A 19,441-nucleotide genomic window follows, 5' to 3' on the forward strand; every position below is an offset into this window, starting at 1 on the left:
TGAAAGGGGACTGACATTGCACCCTGTGCTGTTCTGTACTGTAGAACAAACTGATGAGATGGTGTATCTTGGTCAAAAACTTGACACGTCATCAATAAAATGCCAATGTTTCAATTAGCAATTGTTGGTTTGTTTTATTTTGAACTGTTACAATTTTATTACATTTCAAACAAGTGATAAGTTTCTTTTGCGTTTTCGGTCTTTTTGAAGTTGGTCAAAATGGTCAAATTTTTCGGTCAAAATGCCCATTTTGCACTGGCCTTTTTAAAGCCAATATCAAGACATCACGTGCAGCTCATTAAAATCATCCCATACCCCTTGGCTAATCACTGACAGTCAAAACGGCTGTTCAACAGCTGTGCTATGAAGTGACCATTGAAGGTTCAAGTGACCATCTGTGACCGTTTTGTCTGACAGTGAGGACACTATTGTCCACAAATAAGTTCACACATTTACTACACGCAGTGTTATTGTTGATATTTAAAGGTTTCAAAGGTGGTAAGTTTCTTTTGCGTTTCAGTATATATATATATATATATATATATATATATATATATATATATATATATATATATATATATATATATATATATATATATATATGTATATATATATATATATATAATTATTTTTTAATACTTAGTTTCGGCTCCTGTAAGAGCTAACACAGAGAACATGATAAAGTGAGCGGGAGACAAGAGAGGAAGCGAAAAGGAAATACAACAGTAGAGAACAGGGACATCAGGAGATCTGTGGAAGGGAGAGGGCTAGGATGGGATAAACAAGATAGATACTATCCTCTTTGCGACTTTCAGGAAAGAAAACAGGGAATTTGAAGGAGGTGGGTTTGGGGTGGATTAACAGGGGAAGATAAGAGACGCTATATAAAAGCTTGTGGTGCTGTGCACACACAATTCGTTTGCCAAGAAGGTAGGCCACAATGCGTTGTACAAACTGAAACTTTATTAACAGCTTGCACGTAAGCACTGGGCGGTCTCGACTTTCGAGCCCGCATATATGTCCCGAGGCCACGCCTTGGCCCCCGGCGTAGCCGGTCGGCCGAAAGGCAGGGCATGTATCTCAGTTCCACCCTGCGCTTCGTGACGCCTTTGCTCCGGGCGTGGCCCGAGCTGCGCTTCCACGCCCGGACACTCGCGCCACCCACTGGTGCGCGGAATTTTTGCCCACTGACATTGTATCCGCCACACGCGCCCCCCCAGAATTCCCACGCACCTGAAGGGTGAGCTTGCGGGGAAGCCGGATGACCCGGCCGAAACGCCCTCTGGCGATGCGTGCAGGGCTGGGGGGTGCCGGGGGTCTGCCCGCCGGGGGGTGGCCTCGACGCGGAGGCAGAGCTGCTTGCGGGGGGTGGTCCAGATCGAGGTGGGCCGGCTTGAGGCGGTCCACGGAGATACGATCTGGAGTACCGCCGATGTCCACGGTGAAATGCTTGTCCCCGGTCTCCAGCACGCGGAAGGGCCCGTTGTACGGGGGCCGCAGCGGCGCCCGGTGGGCGTCGTGCCTGACAAAAACGTACTCCGCCGTGCGAAGCTTCGGGGCGACGTGGGAGGACGGGCAACCGTGGTGTGCCGTCGGCACCGGGGCGAACCTCCTGGCGGTCTCCTGAAGGGTGGAGCGCTGTTGCGCCGCGGACCAAGGGGCCGTGGAGTCGGGGATAAATTCGCCCGGTACCCGCAGTGGTTGCCCGAAGACCAGCTCCACCGAGGACGCGCGCAGGTTGTCCTTGGGCGCCGTCCTGAGGCCCAGCAGGACCCAGGGGAGCCTGTCGGCCCAGCTGCCGTCGTGGAGGCTGGCCCGGAGCGCGGCCTTTATTGAGCGATGGAAGCGCTCGCACAGGCCGTTGGCCTGGGGGTGGTAAGCCGTGGTGCGGTGCAGCTTGACGCCGAGCCCTTGCGCCACTGCTCCCCAGAGCTCCGAGGTGAACTGGGGGCGGCGGTCGGACGAGATGTCCGAGGGGGCGCCGAACCGAGCAACCCACGTGGCGATGAAGGCTTGCACGACGTCAGCCGCAGCTGTCGCCGCCAATGGCACGGCCTCCGGCCACCGGGTGGTGCGGTCCACCATGGTGAGGAGGTGGGTGAAACCCCATGAGGGGGGCAGAGGTCCCACCAAGTCGACGTGGACGTGGTCAAACCGACGCTCGGGCACCGTAAACGGGGCCAATGGGGCTTGGGTGTGGCGGTGGACTTTCGCGCACTGGCACACAAGGCACATCCTGGCCCAGTCGCGGACGTTCTTCCTGAGGCCATGCCAGACGAACTTCGCCGTGACGAGCTTCTGGGGGGCCTTCATGCCCGGGTGGGACAGGCCGTGGATGGCGTCAAAAACTGGGCGCTGCCAGCCAGCGGGCACGATGCGGCGAGGCCGGCCGAGGGAGACGTCACACAAGAGGGCAGTGCCCGCGACGTCGAACGGCACCTCGGTGACGCGGAGGCCCGTGATGGCAGTCCGCAAGGCCTGGACGTCGGGGTCGGCGGTCTGGTCCGCCGCCATCCGGGCATAGTCGATCCCGAGGTGGACCGCATGTGCGATGGACCGGGAAAGGCAATCCGCCACCGGGTTGTCCTTACCCGCGACGTGACGGATGTCCGTCGTGTACTCGGACACGGCAGAGAGGTGACGTTGCTGCCGGGCCGACCATGGCTCGGCGACCTTGGCCATCGCGAAAACAAGGGGCTTGTGATCGACGAAGGCCGCGAACGGGCGGCCCGCGAGAAGATGGCGGAAGTGTCGGACCGCCAGGTGGAGCCAGAGCAGCTCACGGTCGAAGGTACTGTACCGGCGTTCGTGCGGGCGGAGCTGCCGGCTAAAAAACGCCAGCGGCTGCCAAGCACCACTCACCTACTGCTCGTGCACCGCGCCCACCGCGTAGTCCGACGCGTCGGTGGTGAGGGCGATTGGTGCATCGGGCGCTGGGTGCGCCAGCATGGTGGCGTTGGCCAAGTCCAGCTTTGCGCCTGCAAACGCCGCGGCCATTTGCTCCGTCCAGGCGATGTCACCTTTGCCCCGCTTCCCCCGGAGGGCCTCGTGCAGGGGGCGCAGGAACTGGGCGACGCGGGGCACGAAGCGGTGTTAAAAATTCACCATGCCCAGGAATTCATGGAGCCCCTTGATCGTGCGGGGGCGCGGGAAACTCCTGACCGCCTCCACCTTGGCCGGTAAAGGAATGGCCCCGTGCCTGGTGATGTGGTGCCCCAAGAAGTCGATGGCGGTGACGCCGAAACGGCACTTCGCGGGGTTGATTATCAGGCCATGCTGGCCCAGGCGTTCGAAGAGCGTGCGGAGGTGGAGCAGGTGCTCCTCCCGGGACGCGCTTGCGACTAGGATGTCGTCCAGGTAGACGTAGATGAAGGACAAGTCGCAGAAGACGCTGTCCATGAGCCGCTGGAACGCCTGGGCCGCATTTTTCAACCCAAAGGGCATCCGCAAGAACTCAAAGAGGCCGAAAGGTGTGATGACGGCCATCTTTGGTACATCGTCCGGTTGTACGGGGACCTGGTGGTAGCCCCGGATGAGGTCCACCTTGGAGAAAATGGTCGTTTTCGCCAATCGGGCGGAAAAGTCCTGAATATGCGGGACCGGGTCGCGGTCGGGGGTGGTGGTGTCGTTGAGCCAGCGGTAGTCATCGCACGGCCGCCATCCGCTGCCGGGCTTGGGCACAATGTGCAGAGGAGAGGCCCATGCGCTGTTGGAGCGCCGTACGATGCCCAGCCGCTCCAGCGTGGCAAACTCCGCTTTCGCCACGGCGAGCTTCGTGGGGTCGAGGCGGCGCACCCGGGCATAGACCGGTGATCCGACGGTGGGGATATGGTGCTCCACCCCGTGTTTGACGGCCACCGCTGAAAAGGTGGGCCGCATGAGTGCCGGGAAACTGGCGAGGAGGCGTGTAAACTCGTCCGCTGCCGGAAGCGTACAGACTAACTTCGCCGGGACGGAACCGCTCAGCAAGCCGCTTGGTAAGCCGCTCGGTGAGCCGCTCAGTGAACAAGTGAGCGAGCTGAAGGTTTCGGCCTGGACGAGGCGTCGACGCTTAACGTCCACCAACAGCCCATTCGCACAAAGGAAGTCCTCACCGAGCAGGGCCATTGGCACGCTGGCGGTGACGAAAGACCATTTGAAGCGCTGCCCTCCGAAATGCAGCGAGAGGCAACGCTTCCCGAATGTGCGGATGGGTGTTCCGTTGGCAGCGAGCAAGGCGGGGCCCCGGCCCGCGGCTTGCTTGTCAGACGCGGAGGCAGGGAGGACGCTTACCTGCGCTCCCGTGTCGCACAGAAAACGACGACAAGACGAGGTGTCTGTGATGAACAGGAGGCTGCCGGAATGGCCGACGCTCATGGCCGCAAGTGAGCGCCGGCCCGGTCATTTCCCGACCCGTCGAAAGAACACGGCGGGCGGCACGCTCTAGCCTTGCGGCCGAACCTGGCATGATAGTAGCACCAGGTTTGCGGTGGTGGCTGCCGTGTCGGCCGTGCCGGCGGTGGTGGTGGTGGTGGCGGCGGCGGTAGTGGGCGGGGCGTAGCAGCGGCCACGAGGGAAGCAGGGGGGTGCTGTACCCACCGCACCGGGATCCACTACGGCAGCACCGTACACCGACCGCGTGTCGCAGGCCGTGAAAAATTTGTCCGCCTCTCCGGCCAGGGCGCGGGGTTCTGTTAAGTTGGAACCGGCCAGTGCGAGCCGCACCTGCACAGGTACCTGGCGGAGGAAAAGCGCTCGGAACAGGAAATCCGGGCGCTGGTCTACAAGAAGGGACAACATAAAATCCATCCGAACGGACGGTCGTGTGTCGCCGAGGGCGGGACGGTCCAGGAGGCGGTCGGCGCGTTCGGCCTCCGTGAGCCCAAACGTGGCGAGGAGAAGACGTTTGAGCGCCGCGTACTTGTGGGCGCCGAAGGATGGACACGACGCGGGCGGCGACCACGTGGTAGTACATGATGTCGTCCGCCGTGATGCCCCGGAGCTAGAATTGAGCTTCGGCCTGCACAAACCAAACGTCGGCTTGCGCTTCCCAGAACTCCGGGAGTTTGATGGCGACAGCGTTGGTAGCCATGGCGCGTTCAGGGGTCAGGTACGGGTGAACCAGTCGGGGTCACCAGTGTGGTGCTGTGCACACACAATTCGTTTGCCAAGAAGGTAGGCCACAACGCGTTGTACAAACTGAAACACTTTATTAACAGCTAGCACGTAAGCACTGGGCGGGCTCGACTTTCGAGCCCGCATATATGTCCCGAGGCCACGCCTTGCCCCCGGGCGTGGCCGGTCGGCCGAAAGGCGGGGCATGTATCTCAGTTCCACCCTGCGCCTCGTGACGCCTTTGCTCCGGGCGTGGCCCGAGCTGCGCTTCCACGCCCAGACACTCGCGCCACCCACTGGTGCGCGGAATTATTGCCCACTGACATTGTGTCCGCCACAAGCTAAATAAAACACGTCAGTTCGTGTGTTTGTACAGATATCTGTTCGCCTTCATAAAGGTAGGATTTAAAAGCCAATCTCTGAACACGAATGTGTTATCACTACGGTCTATTTATGAGGATAAAACAAACTCGAAAAACATTTTCCATAAAAGAGTAATTATGTCTCCTCTTTTGGAAATGTAGACGGTGGCTTTCAAACCGAGCCTCAACGGCGGTGTACAGAAGCGTTTTAAAAATATTTAAGAAATTTAAGGTGCAGGGAGGTGAAATTCGCTGCACGTGATGTGAATACCCAAGCTAAAAGATTTAAAAGTACCCAAGCTCGCAGGTCGCTAAAAATACACACAGCGCATGCGCGGAAAGTCTCGCGAGCATTCATATGTCATTTTAAAAGTTTCCTGCTGACCATTTGTCTGGTTTGGGTCATTTCCCTTAAACGATGGGATAAAAAGGTGTTTGAATATTTTATTTATATTCTCTAAACGAATATATAGCATTTTTTATGTTAAATCATCCACAAAAATACTAAGTTGTAAGTCTTTCAGTCGACCTTTTAAAAATTCGCTCCTTGTACACATTAATATGGCCATGATAGTGTCGTTAGCAGTAGTCTCATTATATCGCAAGGCGATTGGTGGATGGTTGTTTTTGTTAACAGTTTCATTCGACGTTAATGATGTGTGCTGTTTCATCTTGTACATTATTATACGAAATTCGTGTGTCCGAAAAATTAGTCCGAAGAGTAAATCATTACTGCTCGACCGTCACCCTCGTCATCGTGTGGCCGCACAGACCACAGATCGTGTGATACGTAACGTGACGTGACGTGACTACGTGAGACGGCGCATTTAGTTTAAGGGTTATCGTGAAATGCAATTACAGTATTGCAAACATCTGTGAAAATGATCAGGAAGGGTTTGACTTTGTCTTGTCGAACATTATTCCCGACCTGTCGATCGACACCTGCATATTGTAAAATCAGTGTAAGTCTTCAACCTTTCCTGTACACTCACTTATACTGTAGTTCTCATCCTTGTGTCCGCTGCCAAACTCACACCTCACTTACACAAAACTATCTCTCGCTCCCCGCTTTAGCCTCCACTACCCCCCTTTATCCTCCACAACCCCCCTTTATCCTCCACTACCCCTCTTTATCCTCCACTACCCCTCTTTACCATCCACTACTCCTCTTTATCATCCACTACCCCTCTTTATCATCCACTACCCCTCTTTATCATCCACTACCCCTCTTTATCATCCACTACCCCTCTTTATCATCCACTACCCCTCTTTATCCTCCACTACCCCTCTTTATCCTCCACTACCCCTCTTTATCCTCCACTACCCCTCTTTACCATCCACTACTCCTCTTTATCATCCACTACCCCTCTTTATCATCCACTACCCCTCTTTATCCTCCACTACCCCTCTTTATCCTCCACTACCCCTCTTTATCCTCCACTTCCCCCTCTTTATCCTCCACTACCCCTCTTTATCCTCCACTACTCCCCTTTATCCTCCACTACCCCTCTTTATCCTCCACTACCCCTCTTTATCCTCCACTACCCCTCTTTATCATCCACTACCCCTCTTTATCCTCCACTACCCCTCTTTATCCTCCACTACCCCTCTTTATCCTCCACTACCCCTCTTTATCCTCCACTACCCCTCTTTATCCTTCACTACCCCTCTTTATCCTCCACTAGCCCTCTTTATCATGCACTACCCCTCTTTATCATGCACTACCCCTCTTTATTCTCCACTACCCCTCTTTATCCTCAACTACCCTCTTTATCCTCCACTACCCCACTTTATCCTCCACTACCCCTCTTTATCCTCCACTACCCCACTTTATCCTCCACTACCCCACTTTATCCTCCACTACCCCTCTTTATCCTCCACTACCCCTCTTTATCCTCCACAACCCCTCTTTATCCTCCACAACCCCTCTTTATCCTCCACTACCCCTCTTTATCCTCCACTACCCCTCTTTATCCTCCACTACCCCTCTTTATCATCCACTACCCCTCTTTATCATCCACTACCCCTCTTTATCCTCCACTACCCCTCTTTATCCTCCATTACCCCTCTTTATCCTCCACTACCCCTCTTTATCATCCACTACCCCTCTTTATCATCCACTACCCCTCTTTATCCTCCACTACCCCTCTTTATCTTCCACTACCCCTCTTTATCCTCCACTACCCCTCTTTATCCTTCACTACCCCTCTTTATCCTCCACTACCCCCCTTTATCCTCCACTGCCCCTCTTTATCCTCCACTGCCCCTCTTTATCCTCCACTGCCCCTCTTTATCCTCCACTGCCCCTCTTTATCCTCCACTACCCCTCTTTATCCTCCACTATCCCTCCTTTATGCTCCACGATCCCCTTTTATCCTCACCCTATGAGCTTTATCCGATCCCCTTTTATCCTCTACTCTGTTCTCCATCATATAACTTCCACACCCCCCCCCCCCTCCCTTAGGGTGGATAAAAACGAACGTGACACCATCCATATGAGATATAGCGTTTTAATATCGTCATCTTTTTATCTATTTTTCTTGGTCTGTTCCCAATAAAGAATGCTTCAAGTACTGAGGAGCTGAATATGAAGTTGCAAGAGCGAGGATTCCTTGCCAACGAACTGCAGGAGTTTTTATCTATGAATTCCAGTCTTCTTAAGCATGTGAAACCACAGGTGTGTGCAAAGTATGGACATGGGATTTCAATAATGTTACTCTTTTGTGAGGTGAACGTGTGAGTGAGGATACATCATTTGGTGATGCCTTGCACCAAACTACCTCTGACGTAATTGTTTTTTTGTTTTTTTTGTATCAGAAAATATTCTCCATTCTTGAAACTTTGTTTGAACTCCACCCCTGCAATTCCACCTGTTTGGGGGCTCTGCCAATCTGCCCCGATCTTCTCGCCAGCAGTCCAAAGAGCATCGAGCAAAGCGCCACGTGCTTACGAAAGCACGGGTTGATGGAAGGTTCGTACGTTGTAGTCGGTCTCGTCTCACCCAGAACCTGCAATCCTGTTCAATACGTTTCGCTGCATTTTTGCTCATTTGCTTTCGTGCTGCATCGGCTTCCGGTAATATCTGGCTTCCTTTTGTTTGTCACGGTGTTGCGACTGCAGACGATTTGCAGAGAGTCGTGCAAACCTGGCCGTGGGTGCTTCTCGTGGCACCTCGTCAGATCGGGCGCTGTATCGACACGCTGCGCTTCGACTGTGAATTTACGAAGCGGCAGCAGGTGCTGCTCCTGCGCGGGTCACCTCACCTGGTTTGCATGGAACCCAAGGATGTACTCCATGTCTTCCAGGTGAATGTCACGTAACTCGTGCTGGAAGCGTGGTAAATCGATCGATTTCAGTGAGAACTTGGTTATTCCACCAATGCAGTGTTATACTTGTAACAACGTCCATTTTCATCAACAGGTTTTTATTGATTCTCAACGCAGCAAAATTCATTTTGTCATCAATTTTTGTGGCGTTGTAAGAAAAACAAAATCCAAATCCACCACTCCCGAATGGTGCAACTGTTTATAATCTTGCTTCCTCGGGATGATCTTGTCCAAGGCTCTCTGTGTTGTTGACCCTTCTCGGCAGGAGACCGAGTCCAAGGTTCTGTTTCCCGTCTACCATGGATGGGCTGGTTAGTTGACTCGTTTTTCTATCACCTCGCTCCTCCCTCTCCGCCTCCCCTAGGTTGCACGTGTCACGGACACCGCGCGGTGCAATACCTCACCTGAACAATTTTTGATCCAGGCGAGCTAAAAACAGGACACAACAGGAACAGTAGAGATGCATGCAAAAGGAGCATGAGAGAGGGGGTGGGGACACCAACAGGAGAGCTGAAAGCCAAGACAGAGGCAGACTGGGACAAGTAATGGGGGGCAGGAGTGGATGCATGGGGTGCGCCAGATGGATACGGAAGGAAACTCTCAGGAGGGAAAACTGGAAATGTGGGAGGAGGGGGGACTGGGGTGGGAGTAATGTTCTTCCAGAATCCCACACCTAGTTACCTTTCACAATTCCAAACTCGAAGGCCTCTCGTCCTTCACGGCTCTATCCTCTATGTGGAACCGACTCTGTGTCCGATGTCTTGTGCCCCTCCCTCCATTGATTCCAGAGTGGGGCACATCGTCACCTCCTGCTTTCTACCAACCCACCTCCTCTCTCCGCTCTTGCTGACCACAGATCGTGATGCTTGGTAATAATAATAAAACTTAGGAATTCAACGCAAGCCTTTAGTTTCGACACCATCGCAATGAGCACACACTCGACTTATCTGTCACCGGCCTTTCAAGTGCACCACGGGATCGAGTCGTTTTCAAATGTAATCGAACTCGTGCCTTAAAAAACGAAACGCTTTTAAATAACGAGTTCTAAACGGTGAAAGAAAAGTTTGTTTTGTTTTTGTCCGAGGGGATTTGTGGATATGGTATTTGGAAACTTTAACCCGCATTCCCTTTTATGGGATTATTGGCAGCACGAGTTTCATTTTCAAGGAAATTTGACACAGAAGGAAGTAATTTGGCCTATTATCCCTGCGCTCTTTATCAGCACATGAATCCAATGTAACAGTCTATTGACTGGATTTTACTTTTGGAGAGGAGAAAGTTGGGAGGAAGAGGAAGAAGAGGTGGACGAGGAGGAAGAAGTAGGGAGAAGAACAGTAGGTCGGCAGGCACAGGGGTGTGTGTGTGTGTGTGTGTGTGTGTGTGTGTGTGTGTGTGTGTGTGTGTGTGTGTGTGTGTGTGTGTGTGTGTGTGTGTGTGTGTGTGTGTGTGTGTGTGTGTGTGTGTGTGTGTGTGTGTGTGTGTGTGTGTGTGTGTGTGTGTGTGTGTGTGTGTGTAACATTGTGGGGAGGTTCTGATTTCGTTATCGTGGGACTTCATTTCGACCAATCGCGTTTTTTGAGCTTGGGTGCGTCATCGCTTCCGTCTGCATGTACGATTATCTCGCATTACGAGCCTTTTGGTGTTTTCGTGCACCGTTAATAATGGCACCCTTACCCAAAACGATGGACAAAAGCAATTGTGCCAAAAGGCAGAGAGGTTTTTTTGATGTTGGGCGAAAAAATCGAGTTCTCAGATAGGTTGGCTGGAGCTGAAAGTGTGGTATCTGTGGGCCGCCATTACAGGATAAATGAATTGACTGCGGTATATCCGTAAAAGTGAGTCCAATATCCGTGCAAGTGCTGCTGCCAGCTCTCCACAAGGCAAAAGTGTCATTCCAGACCCGTGATCCTTGTATTGAAAGGATGGAAAAAGCATTTAATGTTTGGATCAAGGACCAAAAACAAAACAACAACATGCATTTAAAGGCCATTTTCCCTGCTAGAGCGGGGGTTAGCCTTGCGGTCCCCATGACAATCTTCTCCATCTTGCCCTATTTTCTGCATCTCTCCTTGTTTACCCACTTGCCCACATTTCTTCTTCCACCATCTTTAGCCAAGTCTTTCTCGGTCTTCCCCGTCCTCTACTTCCTTCCACATTCATTTCCATCACTCTTCTCAACCAGTCACTTTCATCCTTCCTCAACACATGACCAAACCATCTCAACCTGTTCTTCTTCACAACATCAATCACAGGCTCTATTCCCATCATCTTTCGCAATTCATCATTTGTCTTCCTCTCTCTCAACGATACTCCGCACATCCATCGAACCATTCGCATTTCCACCCTTTCCAACCTTCGTTGCTGCTCTACGTTCATTACCCATGTCTCGCTCCCATAAATCATAACACTTCTCACACATGCAGCATACACCTTTCCCATCAGCTTCAACAACACTCCCCTCCTTATCAGCACGGCACTCAGTTCCCGAAACTTCTTCCATGCACATCTCACTCTAGCAACCGTTGCCGAGTCTGATCCACCTTCTCCATTCAGCATGTCTCCGAGGTACCAAAATGTTTTCACACCTTCCAGCTTCACGCCATCTCCAAGATCCAACTCAACATTTTCTCCATCTGCAGCTCCCTCTGCGCACACCTTACATTTGAATGTAGCTGCCACACTGGTTAATGACCCTCTCAGGCCACTACATTTTTGATGAACCCACTCAGCGCACATTGTGCTTTGAATGGAGTTCACTCCGACACCCTTCCTGCACACAGCACACGGCCACGTCACAGTTCTTTCCACCTCGCCACATGCTTTACCACTTGCCATCACCTTCGTCTTTCCGATATTCACCTTCAGACCTTTTGTCTCCATACATTCCTTCCACTTGTTCATCTTTTCCTTCAGTCCATCCATACTTTCCGCAATCAACACCAGATCATCTGCATACAACAACTCCCACTGTAAACCCTCCTTTACGTTCTGAGCCAGCACCTCCATCACAGCTACAAATAGTAGTGGACTTAGTACCGACCCCTAATGCACTCCCACCTTCACCTCAAACTCACCACTGTTCCCGTCCTTCGTCCTTACAGCTGTGCGCGCTCTTTTGTACATTGCCATCACTACTCTGATCAACCATTCCTCCACTCCTAACTTCCTCATTGCCCATGTCAATACTTTGCGTGGAACCCTATCGAATGCTTTCTCCAGATCAACAAACCCAAGAAAAAACTTCTTCCTCTTCTCCATGTACTTCTCCTGCAACTGCCTCACAATTAAAAGCGCGTCTGTCGTTCCTCTTCCTGGCAGAATGTTCCTCATCCTTTGGATCGAGGACCAAACACAGAAAAAAGGTGCCCTCGAGTAGATCGGTGATATGGGAGAAGTCATTGCGGATTTACCAAAATTTCGACGGGGCACCTAGGCCTGAAGATTCCAGTTCAATCATGGCTATAACCACAAGCTCCATGCCAGCAAGGGCTGGTTTGAGATCTTCAAAAGAAGATTCGGCCTCCATAATGTTAAATTGGTCATGGAAGCAGCATCGGCAGACCATGATGCCACAGAGAACTACCCATCGCAGCTCATGGAACTAATCGAGGCAAAGGGATTTATGCCAGAGCACGTCTTTAGCACCGACGAGACCGGATTATTCTGGAAGAGGATGCTATCTCGTACTTTCCTGTCCGAGCAGAAAAGATCTGAGCCGGGGTTCAAGGTGCTAATCTTCTCGTATGTGGTAATGCAGCGGGCGGCTGTATCGTAAAGCCAGTGCCGGCTCTACCGGCCGCTGAATCCCGCTCCCCGCTCCAACAGCATCATCATCATCATCCTGAGCTGTCTTGTGGTTTATATCTACGGCAGAGTACGTAATATTCTTACCCTCACCCACCTCGCTGTTTTGTAAAAACCACCTCGCTGTTTTGGAATAAATTATAAAGGTGAAAGTCTTGTGTTTTTGTTTATTTCATACTGTATTTATTTTATTTACATGTATGTTACCATGCTTTATATAGATATTTTACATGTTTATTTCAATTATGATGTTTATTTTTATCTGCCGTTGACATTCCTCAATATTTTCTCGAAGCCTCGTAACATAACCCCCTTTTCCCATAGGCCGTTGGTTTTAACTATAGCGCCATTTTCCAGAAACGTAACCCCCACAATATGTAAGGGTTTACTGTACTGTATATACAGTCACGTGAAAAAGTAAGTACACCCCATGTAAAGTTTTGACTTTTTCAACATATTTCAACATACAGCTATTCGATCTTCATTTCAACAATATTGATAGATAAATGTGATATAACATAACAAATATCATGAAACATTTACATTTTGTAGTCCATTGTATAATTTAAATAAACATTAATGCAAATTTCGCATGTGGAAAAACTAAGTACACCCCGACATTTATCACTACTTCAAATACCTAAAATTAGAATCAGGTGCACCAGCTCAGGTGCAAATGATTATAACATCGTTAGAGAGGATCTTGGAGGAACCTGTCTTATTTAAACCTCAGACATTTAGTTTGGTTTGCTCTTTGTTGTTGAAGTGTGCGACTTCACCATGCCTAGATCAAAAGAGCTCTCTGAGGCCTTCAGAAAGAAGGTTATAGATGCCTACGAGTCTGGGAAGGGATTTAAAAAGATCTCCAAACAATTTGAAATCAATCATTAGACTGTCCGGAAGATCGTCTACAAGTGGAGAAGATTCCAAACAACTGCCAACTTATTCAGGCCAGGCCGCCCCAGCAAGTTCAGCCCGAGAGCAGACCGCAAGATGCTGAAAGAAGTCTCTAAGGACCCCAGAATGTCATCACGTGACCTACAGGTAGCTCTTGCCACTGTTGATGTCAAAGTGCACCAGTCTACCATTAGAAAGAGGCTGCACAAATTTGATCTACATGGGAGGTGTGCCAGGAGGAAACCTTTGCTGTCCAGAAAGAACATCAGGGCAAGACTAAAGTTTGCCAATGAACACCTCGGCAAAGACCAGCACTTCCGGAACAATGTGCTCTGGACAGATGAGTCAAAGGTAGAGCTATTTGGCCACAGTACCAGAAGACATGTTTGGCGAAAACCAAAGACAGCATTTGACCACAAGAACCTGATACCAACTGTAAAGCATGGTGGTGGAAATATTATGGTTTGGGGCAGCTTTGCTGCATCGGGGCCTGGGCAGCTCACCATCATATAATCCACTATGAATTCTTCATTGTACCAGAGGGTGCTTGAGGATAATGTGAGGCCATCTGTCGGAAAGTTGAAGCTCAACTGAAGGTGGACCTTGCACATGACAATGACCCTAAACATGCCAGTAAATCCACCAAGGAATGGCTGAAGAGAAAGAAATGGAGGTTCTGGAATGGCCAAGTCAAAGCCCGGATCTAAATCCCATCGAGATGTTGTGGGGGGATTTGAAATGAGCTGTGCATGCAAGAAACCCCTCAAACATCGCACAGCTGAAAGAATTCTGCATGGAGGAGTGGGCAAAAATTTCTCCCAGTTGATGTCAGAGACTGGTAGACAGTTATACGAAATGCCTACTTGAGGTTGTTTCTGCCAAAGGGGGCAATACCACCTATTAGAGCCAAGGGTGTACTTACTTTTTCCACATGCGAAATTTGCATTTATGTTTATTTAAATTATACAATGGACTACAAAATGTAAATGTTTCATGATATTTGTTGTATTATATCACCTTTATCTATCAATATTGTTGAAATGTAGATCGAATAGCTGTATGTTGAAATATGTTGAAAAAGTCAAAACTTTACATGGGGTGTACTTACTTTTTCACGTGACTGTATACTGTATGTGTGAATGTCTCTGTGGGTCGGTTCCTCATGCACAGCAAAGCTATAATCTCCATACTCGGGGTAGAGATACAACTTTGTGTGGGAAGTAACAAGGGCTTTGTGTCTGTGGCCACAAATTGAGGCCAGGATGGGCAAAATAGCAATTTTGGGCAAACAGGATGACCAATTGGTCTCGAATTGAAAAGGCCGGATTTTTTAGTGCAACACAATTATCCTTTTAAAAGTCCATTAAATAATTTAACTTGATAGATTTGCTCGTTTTCAGTAGTTGAGACTACTTGCAATGCCAAAGCTGTTTTATTGTGGTTTCTACAGTCCAGTAATGTTTTTCCTGTAATCTCCAGTATTCCATTTTCCAGTTGAGAGCAACGCACCGGGAAATAGTGCGCTGTCATTTGCTGACCGCTGATCTTGCCACGCTGCGACTGCGACATGCATTCCTCTTGCGCCGTGGCCTGTACTCCTCAGCAATTGCCACCGGAAGCAGCAGCACTCATTTGGACTACATCTTCGGCTCCAACAGCTGCGGTGCAACTCCAACTGGTAGCAGAGAAAGTGAAACCGTATCTCATCTGGGTTCCGATGCGCTGGAGGACTTGACTTTCAACGGCTTGCACAGGAACAATTCCTTCCAAACATGGGAACCAGAGGAGGACGTGTCTGAGAGAAACACTGCTCCATCTGCAGATTTAGAATTTTATTCTCTTTCCAAGCGGTGGGAGGATAAAAACAACCAGCAGAATTTGAAACGAAGAACCGTTTTGTTCCGTTTGCTGTCTCGTGCGCACACCAGCACGTTTCTAACACAGGCGGCAAACCGGGCCAGTCGGGAGGAGTTTGATGTGTTTGTAAAAGTATTTACCCGAGAAGAATCGGAACAGTCAAAAGAGGTTTCGGATTTGTCAGATTAGAACATGAACCACGTGCTCTACACAGAGCACCGCTTTCTTTGGCAAGGGTTACAATCCTGGATGGGTCGCCGCTCCACCACAGGAGGCCGGGGCTGGAATTTGGAATTGGGCCTAGGTACCGGCCGGCGATAGCTCGCCTTGTCTTCACGAAGGATGCCATGGGATCTTTAACACCCACCAATGAATGCAGACGACAAGCTCGGTCTAACGTCCATCATCCGAGGGACGACACATGCATTGATGAATCGTCGTGCCTGTGATGCACAAGGATGCCAGTTTTTATATGGATCGGGACTCGGACCCAAGGTAGTCAGCGTAGAGGTGAGTGTGCCTACCTCTAGGCCATCAGGCGAGCCCCGATTGTGCGTCCCCTTAAATCTAATTCCGGGATACCTTCTTTGCAATTGCATTTCATCACTCCCCTCATACCCTGAGGAATGGGGGGGCTTGTACATTTCTCCTGTTGAATCATAAAAGCCTGTAATTATTATTGTTGTTATATTTGAAATGAAGCTTATTAGATTTGGCATTGAGCATGATGTAGTAAAAAGAATTTGTTTATTTGTTGTTGTGTTTTTCTTTGTTTTTTTTCCCCCGGTTATCTAAGGTTCATGTAGATGCTTGTCCATAAATCATGTGCAAGACAAAGACTTGAGCAGCACCAGTGTGCTTGAACATGGATACGGACGCCAGTTAACTATGAGGAAACACACGTGGTATACAGGAGTATAGTTACCTGCATTATGATCCAGGGGTTCAGATGGAAACACCAATGGGTTAAAAGGGTGGCTTAGAGGTACACACGCTCGACTCTACGCTATCTAGCTTGAGTTCGAATCCTGACCCAGCTATAAACTGTCACTGGTGTTTCACAGGCATGGCGATTCATCAATGTGTGCCGTCTGCTGGCATTAGATGGTGGACGTTTAACACCCTACGGTGTCCGCTGTGAAGAGTAGGTGAGCTATCGCTGGCAACATGGCCAAATTCCAAATTGCTGCCCTAACCTACTGAGGTTACTGCATCAGAGACACAGCTGCACCCTCAGCCAATGATACTATGCTGCAGCCTTGTGTTGCATTTGAAAGAAGAAGAACCCTTAGCTCCTTCCCCCAATTTGGCAATGTGCATTTCTCCCCCACACCCCCTCCTTGCTCCTCTCATCTTACCTGTTTTCCCTTCTTCCCCAATGCTCTCCTTCCCTTTCCTATCATTCCTCCAATTTTCATTGTAATTTAACCCAGCTTCCATGCAGCAGTAATAAATATATAAGCATTAAAGCCCTAATGCAATGGACCTCACACGCTTCTCTTTTCACATAATTCCAAACACCATCTCGTTATCCTACTCAAGCTTTCAACAACAACTGCCAAATGACAACGTAGTCTCTTCCATAACTTGAGCTATAACTTAGGAGTGGCTGCCTCTGTTTGAATACATATCTCAAAAGATTTTCCTTAAGGGTGTTGTACTGGTGAAAAATTGAGAAAACTACATAGGTACCTTTGAGAGGCCTTTACACAAAAACAAAGTCAAGTTAATATCTAATTTTCAGTTTTTCTTGAAAGATACAATCTTGGCTTTAACTCAGACCAATTTCAACGCTTCTTTGTCATATTACATGCATATAATTTGCATAAATTAGACCGTCAATAAAAAACAAGGAAAAACAAAGAACACATTTCTACTTCTATCTTCTATGTCACCTATCATTCTTTTCACACAAAACTTGGTACATGTATTATACATGTGTTACTCTACTACCTGATGAGAGGACTTTGTGAAATTATGTCAAATGTTCACTAATTAGCTAATTATGCCAATTAGCAGATAAAACTTGGTTGTCCTTCAATAAATCCACAATGGCTACTCCTATAAACAAAAGCCTTCATCATTTTAAAGGAAGTGATATTCTGAATATCCTGTCCAAATTTCAGCCCAAAAGAATGATGCATTTCCCAAGTTATAACAAATTTCATGCAAAATATTATATTGAATTGAATTGAAATTTGAATTTTTCAATAATTAGGGGTACTTCCATGACCTCTAATAGCATGATTCTTGTTTATAAGACTATAAGGAAACTGTTCAGCTAAAAAAGCAACAAAAAAAAAAAATCACCTGTTCACCAGTACTACACCCATAACTCCCAGAGCCTCATTTTTACCTGTGTTCGAAGGATTTCTCCTCCAATAAATTCCCAGACAATTGGAGTTAGGGGAGTAGAGGACACATGTAGAAAAGGTAAGCAAGAGAAGAGACCAAAATGAGAGATGACATCTCAGGTAAGTCATGACGTTGCAGGACTTAGACGGTTGAGGGTAGAAAATGAAGTATTTATTCTCTGGGATTAGATAAAAGGGGAGCTGAAAGCTTTGATTTGTTGGCTTTAAGGAGTTGGTGGATGAATGAGTGTGACCTGGAAAAGGACCAATAAATGACACATCTTTCTGTTGATGGCAACCACAAGGTCGCCAAGTATCACCCTCACACCGAGGATCATTGAGTGTGTTCAGGGTGGGCGGCTCAACGTGAGTTTCCATGTAATATCAAGAACTGAAGTAATAATCTGAGATCTGGCCCGTAGTGGAAAGTAAGTAATATCCCAAACCCACTGATGTTCCCAAACCCAAACCAAGTGAAACCCAAAAAATTGAACTTTTTTTTTTTCTTCAAAGATTTCAAAAAAACAATTTTTTGCCTAAAACACTTTCCGGCTCTCGCTGATGAACTTCTGAAAGTTTGACGAAGTTCCGTTCAACCATCTGAGAAACATGGCGACACAGACAGACAAACGGCTCAGTATAGAAACGTCACTTTTGAAATGACAAATGAATGCGAAACGAGGCCTTTCGCGCATGCGCTGTGTGTGTTTACGTCTCCCGACATCCCAGACTCAGAGCGGATGCACAAATAGGCCCCTCCCATTCGACCGGAACCGGAACCGGAACTTGTAGCCGGCAAAGCCGGTGTTGTCAATAAACGAGTACGTATTATGTTGAAAACCTGATTATGGCTTGGCTCGAGAATCCGAAGCGCAGTGGGCGCAGCCATCTTGCGGATGCGGAAGTATGCATAACACATTTAAAACGTTCATTAGGAGTTTCTTTCACCCGTCGTCGTTTGATTCACAATCTTATGCACCTCCAATGTATTAATAAAATAATTTAAGACCAACATCGGCCCGCACGGGCCTGGTTATCTTCAACAAAACGCGTCACCAAACACCGGACCCAATGAGAGTCGAGCATTTGCAAAAATATGTCTAAAATGAAATCACTCACTGGATGGAGTGCTGGAGACAGCCATCGACCGGATGCAGAAGTTTGCATAAAACAATTGCGAAAAAGTTCAATAGGAGCTTGTTTCACCCGTTCTTTGATTCATAATCTAATGAAACCTCTCATTAGTAATTAAAATACGTTAAGACCAACCTCGTTATCTTCAACGAAAATCGTCATCAAACACCAGAACCAATTATTATTACGCGTTTCGGACGGTGAAAACGGCGTCAAATATTCTAAAATTGACGAATAATTATTTTTTAGAAATCTCGCGGCCGTACGGGATAGTTTTTCACGGCCAGAAATACGGTATAAGCGGTTTACATATTTAGTTTAGAAATACGGATAGTTTTTCACGGCCGGAAATATCCGAAGTTGAGATGGAATTCACCGAATTAATCACTGCAAGCTAACGTCTTCTGGTGGACGAAGCCGCCGTGCCCGGAGAGTCAGAGAACCAGCCCTGGCACCTGACAGCGACTGAAGTTAGAAGACTACACACTTACTGTGAAAACGTATGTTAAGCCCAGTTAAAAATAGGCCTTAAGCTAGCACATCGTATAGTTACTTCCTTAAGCTTCTTGTGACATTTATTGTATTGTATGCAGGTATTGCCATTGGGGAGGAC

General features: G+C 48.7%; 1 protein-coding gene across 2 annotated transcripts; it reads left to right on the top strand.

The window, feature by feature from the left end:
• The first annotated feature begins 6,043 nt into the window (after positions 1 to 6,043).
• Positions 6,044 to 16,090, top strand: LOC137438215 (transcription termination factor 4, mitochondrial). 2 transcript variants are annotated; one of them, XM_068133276.2, is made up of 5 exons: positions 6,044 to 6,418; positions 8,017 to 8,133; positions 8,274 to 8,427; positions 8,577 to 8,761; positions 14,963 to 16,090. In XM_068133276.2, exons 1-5 carry the CDS (start codon positions 6,338 to 6,340, stop codon positions 15,527 to 15,529), a joined length of 1,104 nt encoding a protein of 367 aa, XP_067989377.2. In that variant the 5' UTR covers positions 6,044 to 6,337; the 3' UTR covers positions 15,530 to 16,090. The 2 variants fall into 2 exon arrangements, with proteins under 2 accessions (XP_067989377.2, XP_067989378.2); XM_068133277.2 differs by having other exon boundaries at positions 6,141 to 6,418; positions 14,978 to 16,090.
• Positions 16,091 to 19,441: the final 3,351 nt, after the last annotated feature.

This window comes from Myxine glutinosa, chromosome 12 (genome assembly GCF_964187855.1).
Source record: "Myxine glutinosa chromosome 12, kmMyxGlut1.1, whole genome shotgun sequence".
Lineage (NCBI taxonomy): Eukaryota > Metazoa > Chordata > Myxini > Myxiniformes > Myxinidae > Myxine > Myxine glutinosa.

Bases quoted from the DNA above. Each gene is read 5' to 3' on its own strand.
- LOC137438215 (XM_068133276.2), top strand. From the start codon at position 6,338: ATGATCAGGAAGGGTTTGACTTTGTCTTGTCGAACATTATTCCCGACC. The intron at 8,134-8,273 runs GTGTGTGCAAAG...TTTTTGTATCAG, and splicing joins TTAAGCATGTGAAACCACAG to AAAATATTCTCCATTCTTGA. The intron at 8,762-14,962 runs GTGAATGTCACG...TGTAATCTCCAG, and splicing joins ATGTACTCCATGTCTTCCAG to TATTCCATTTTCCAGTTGAG.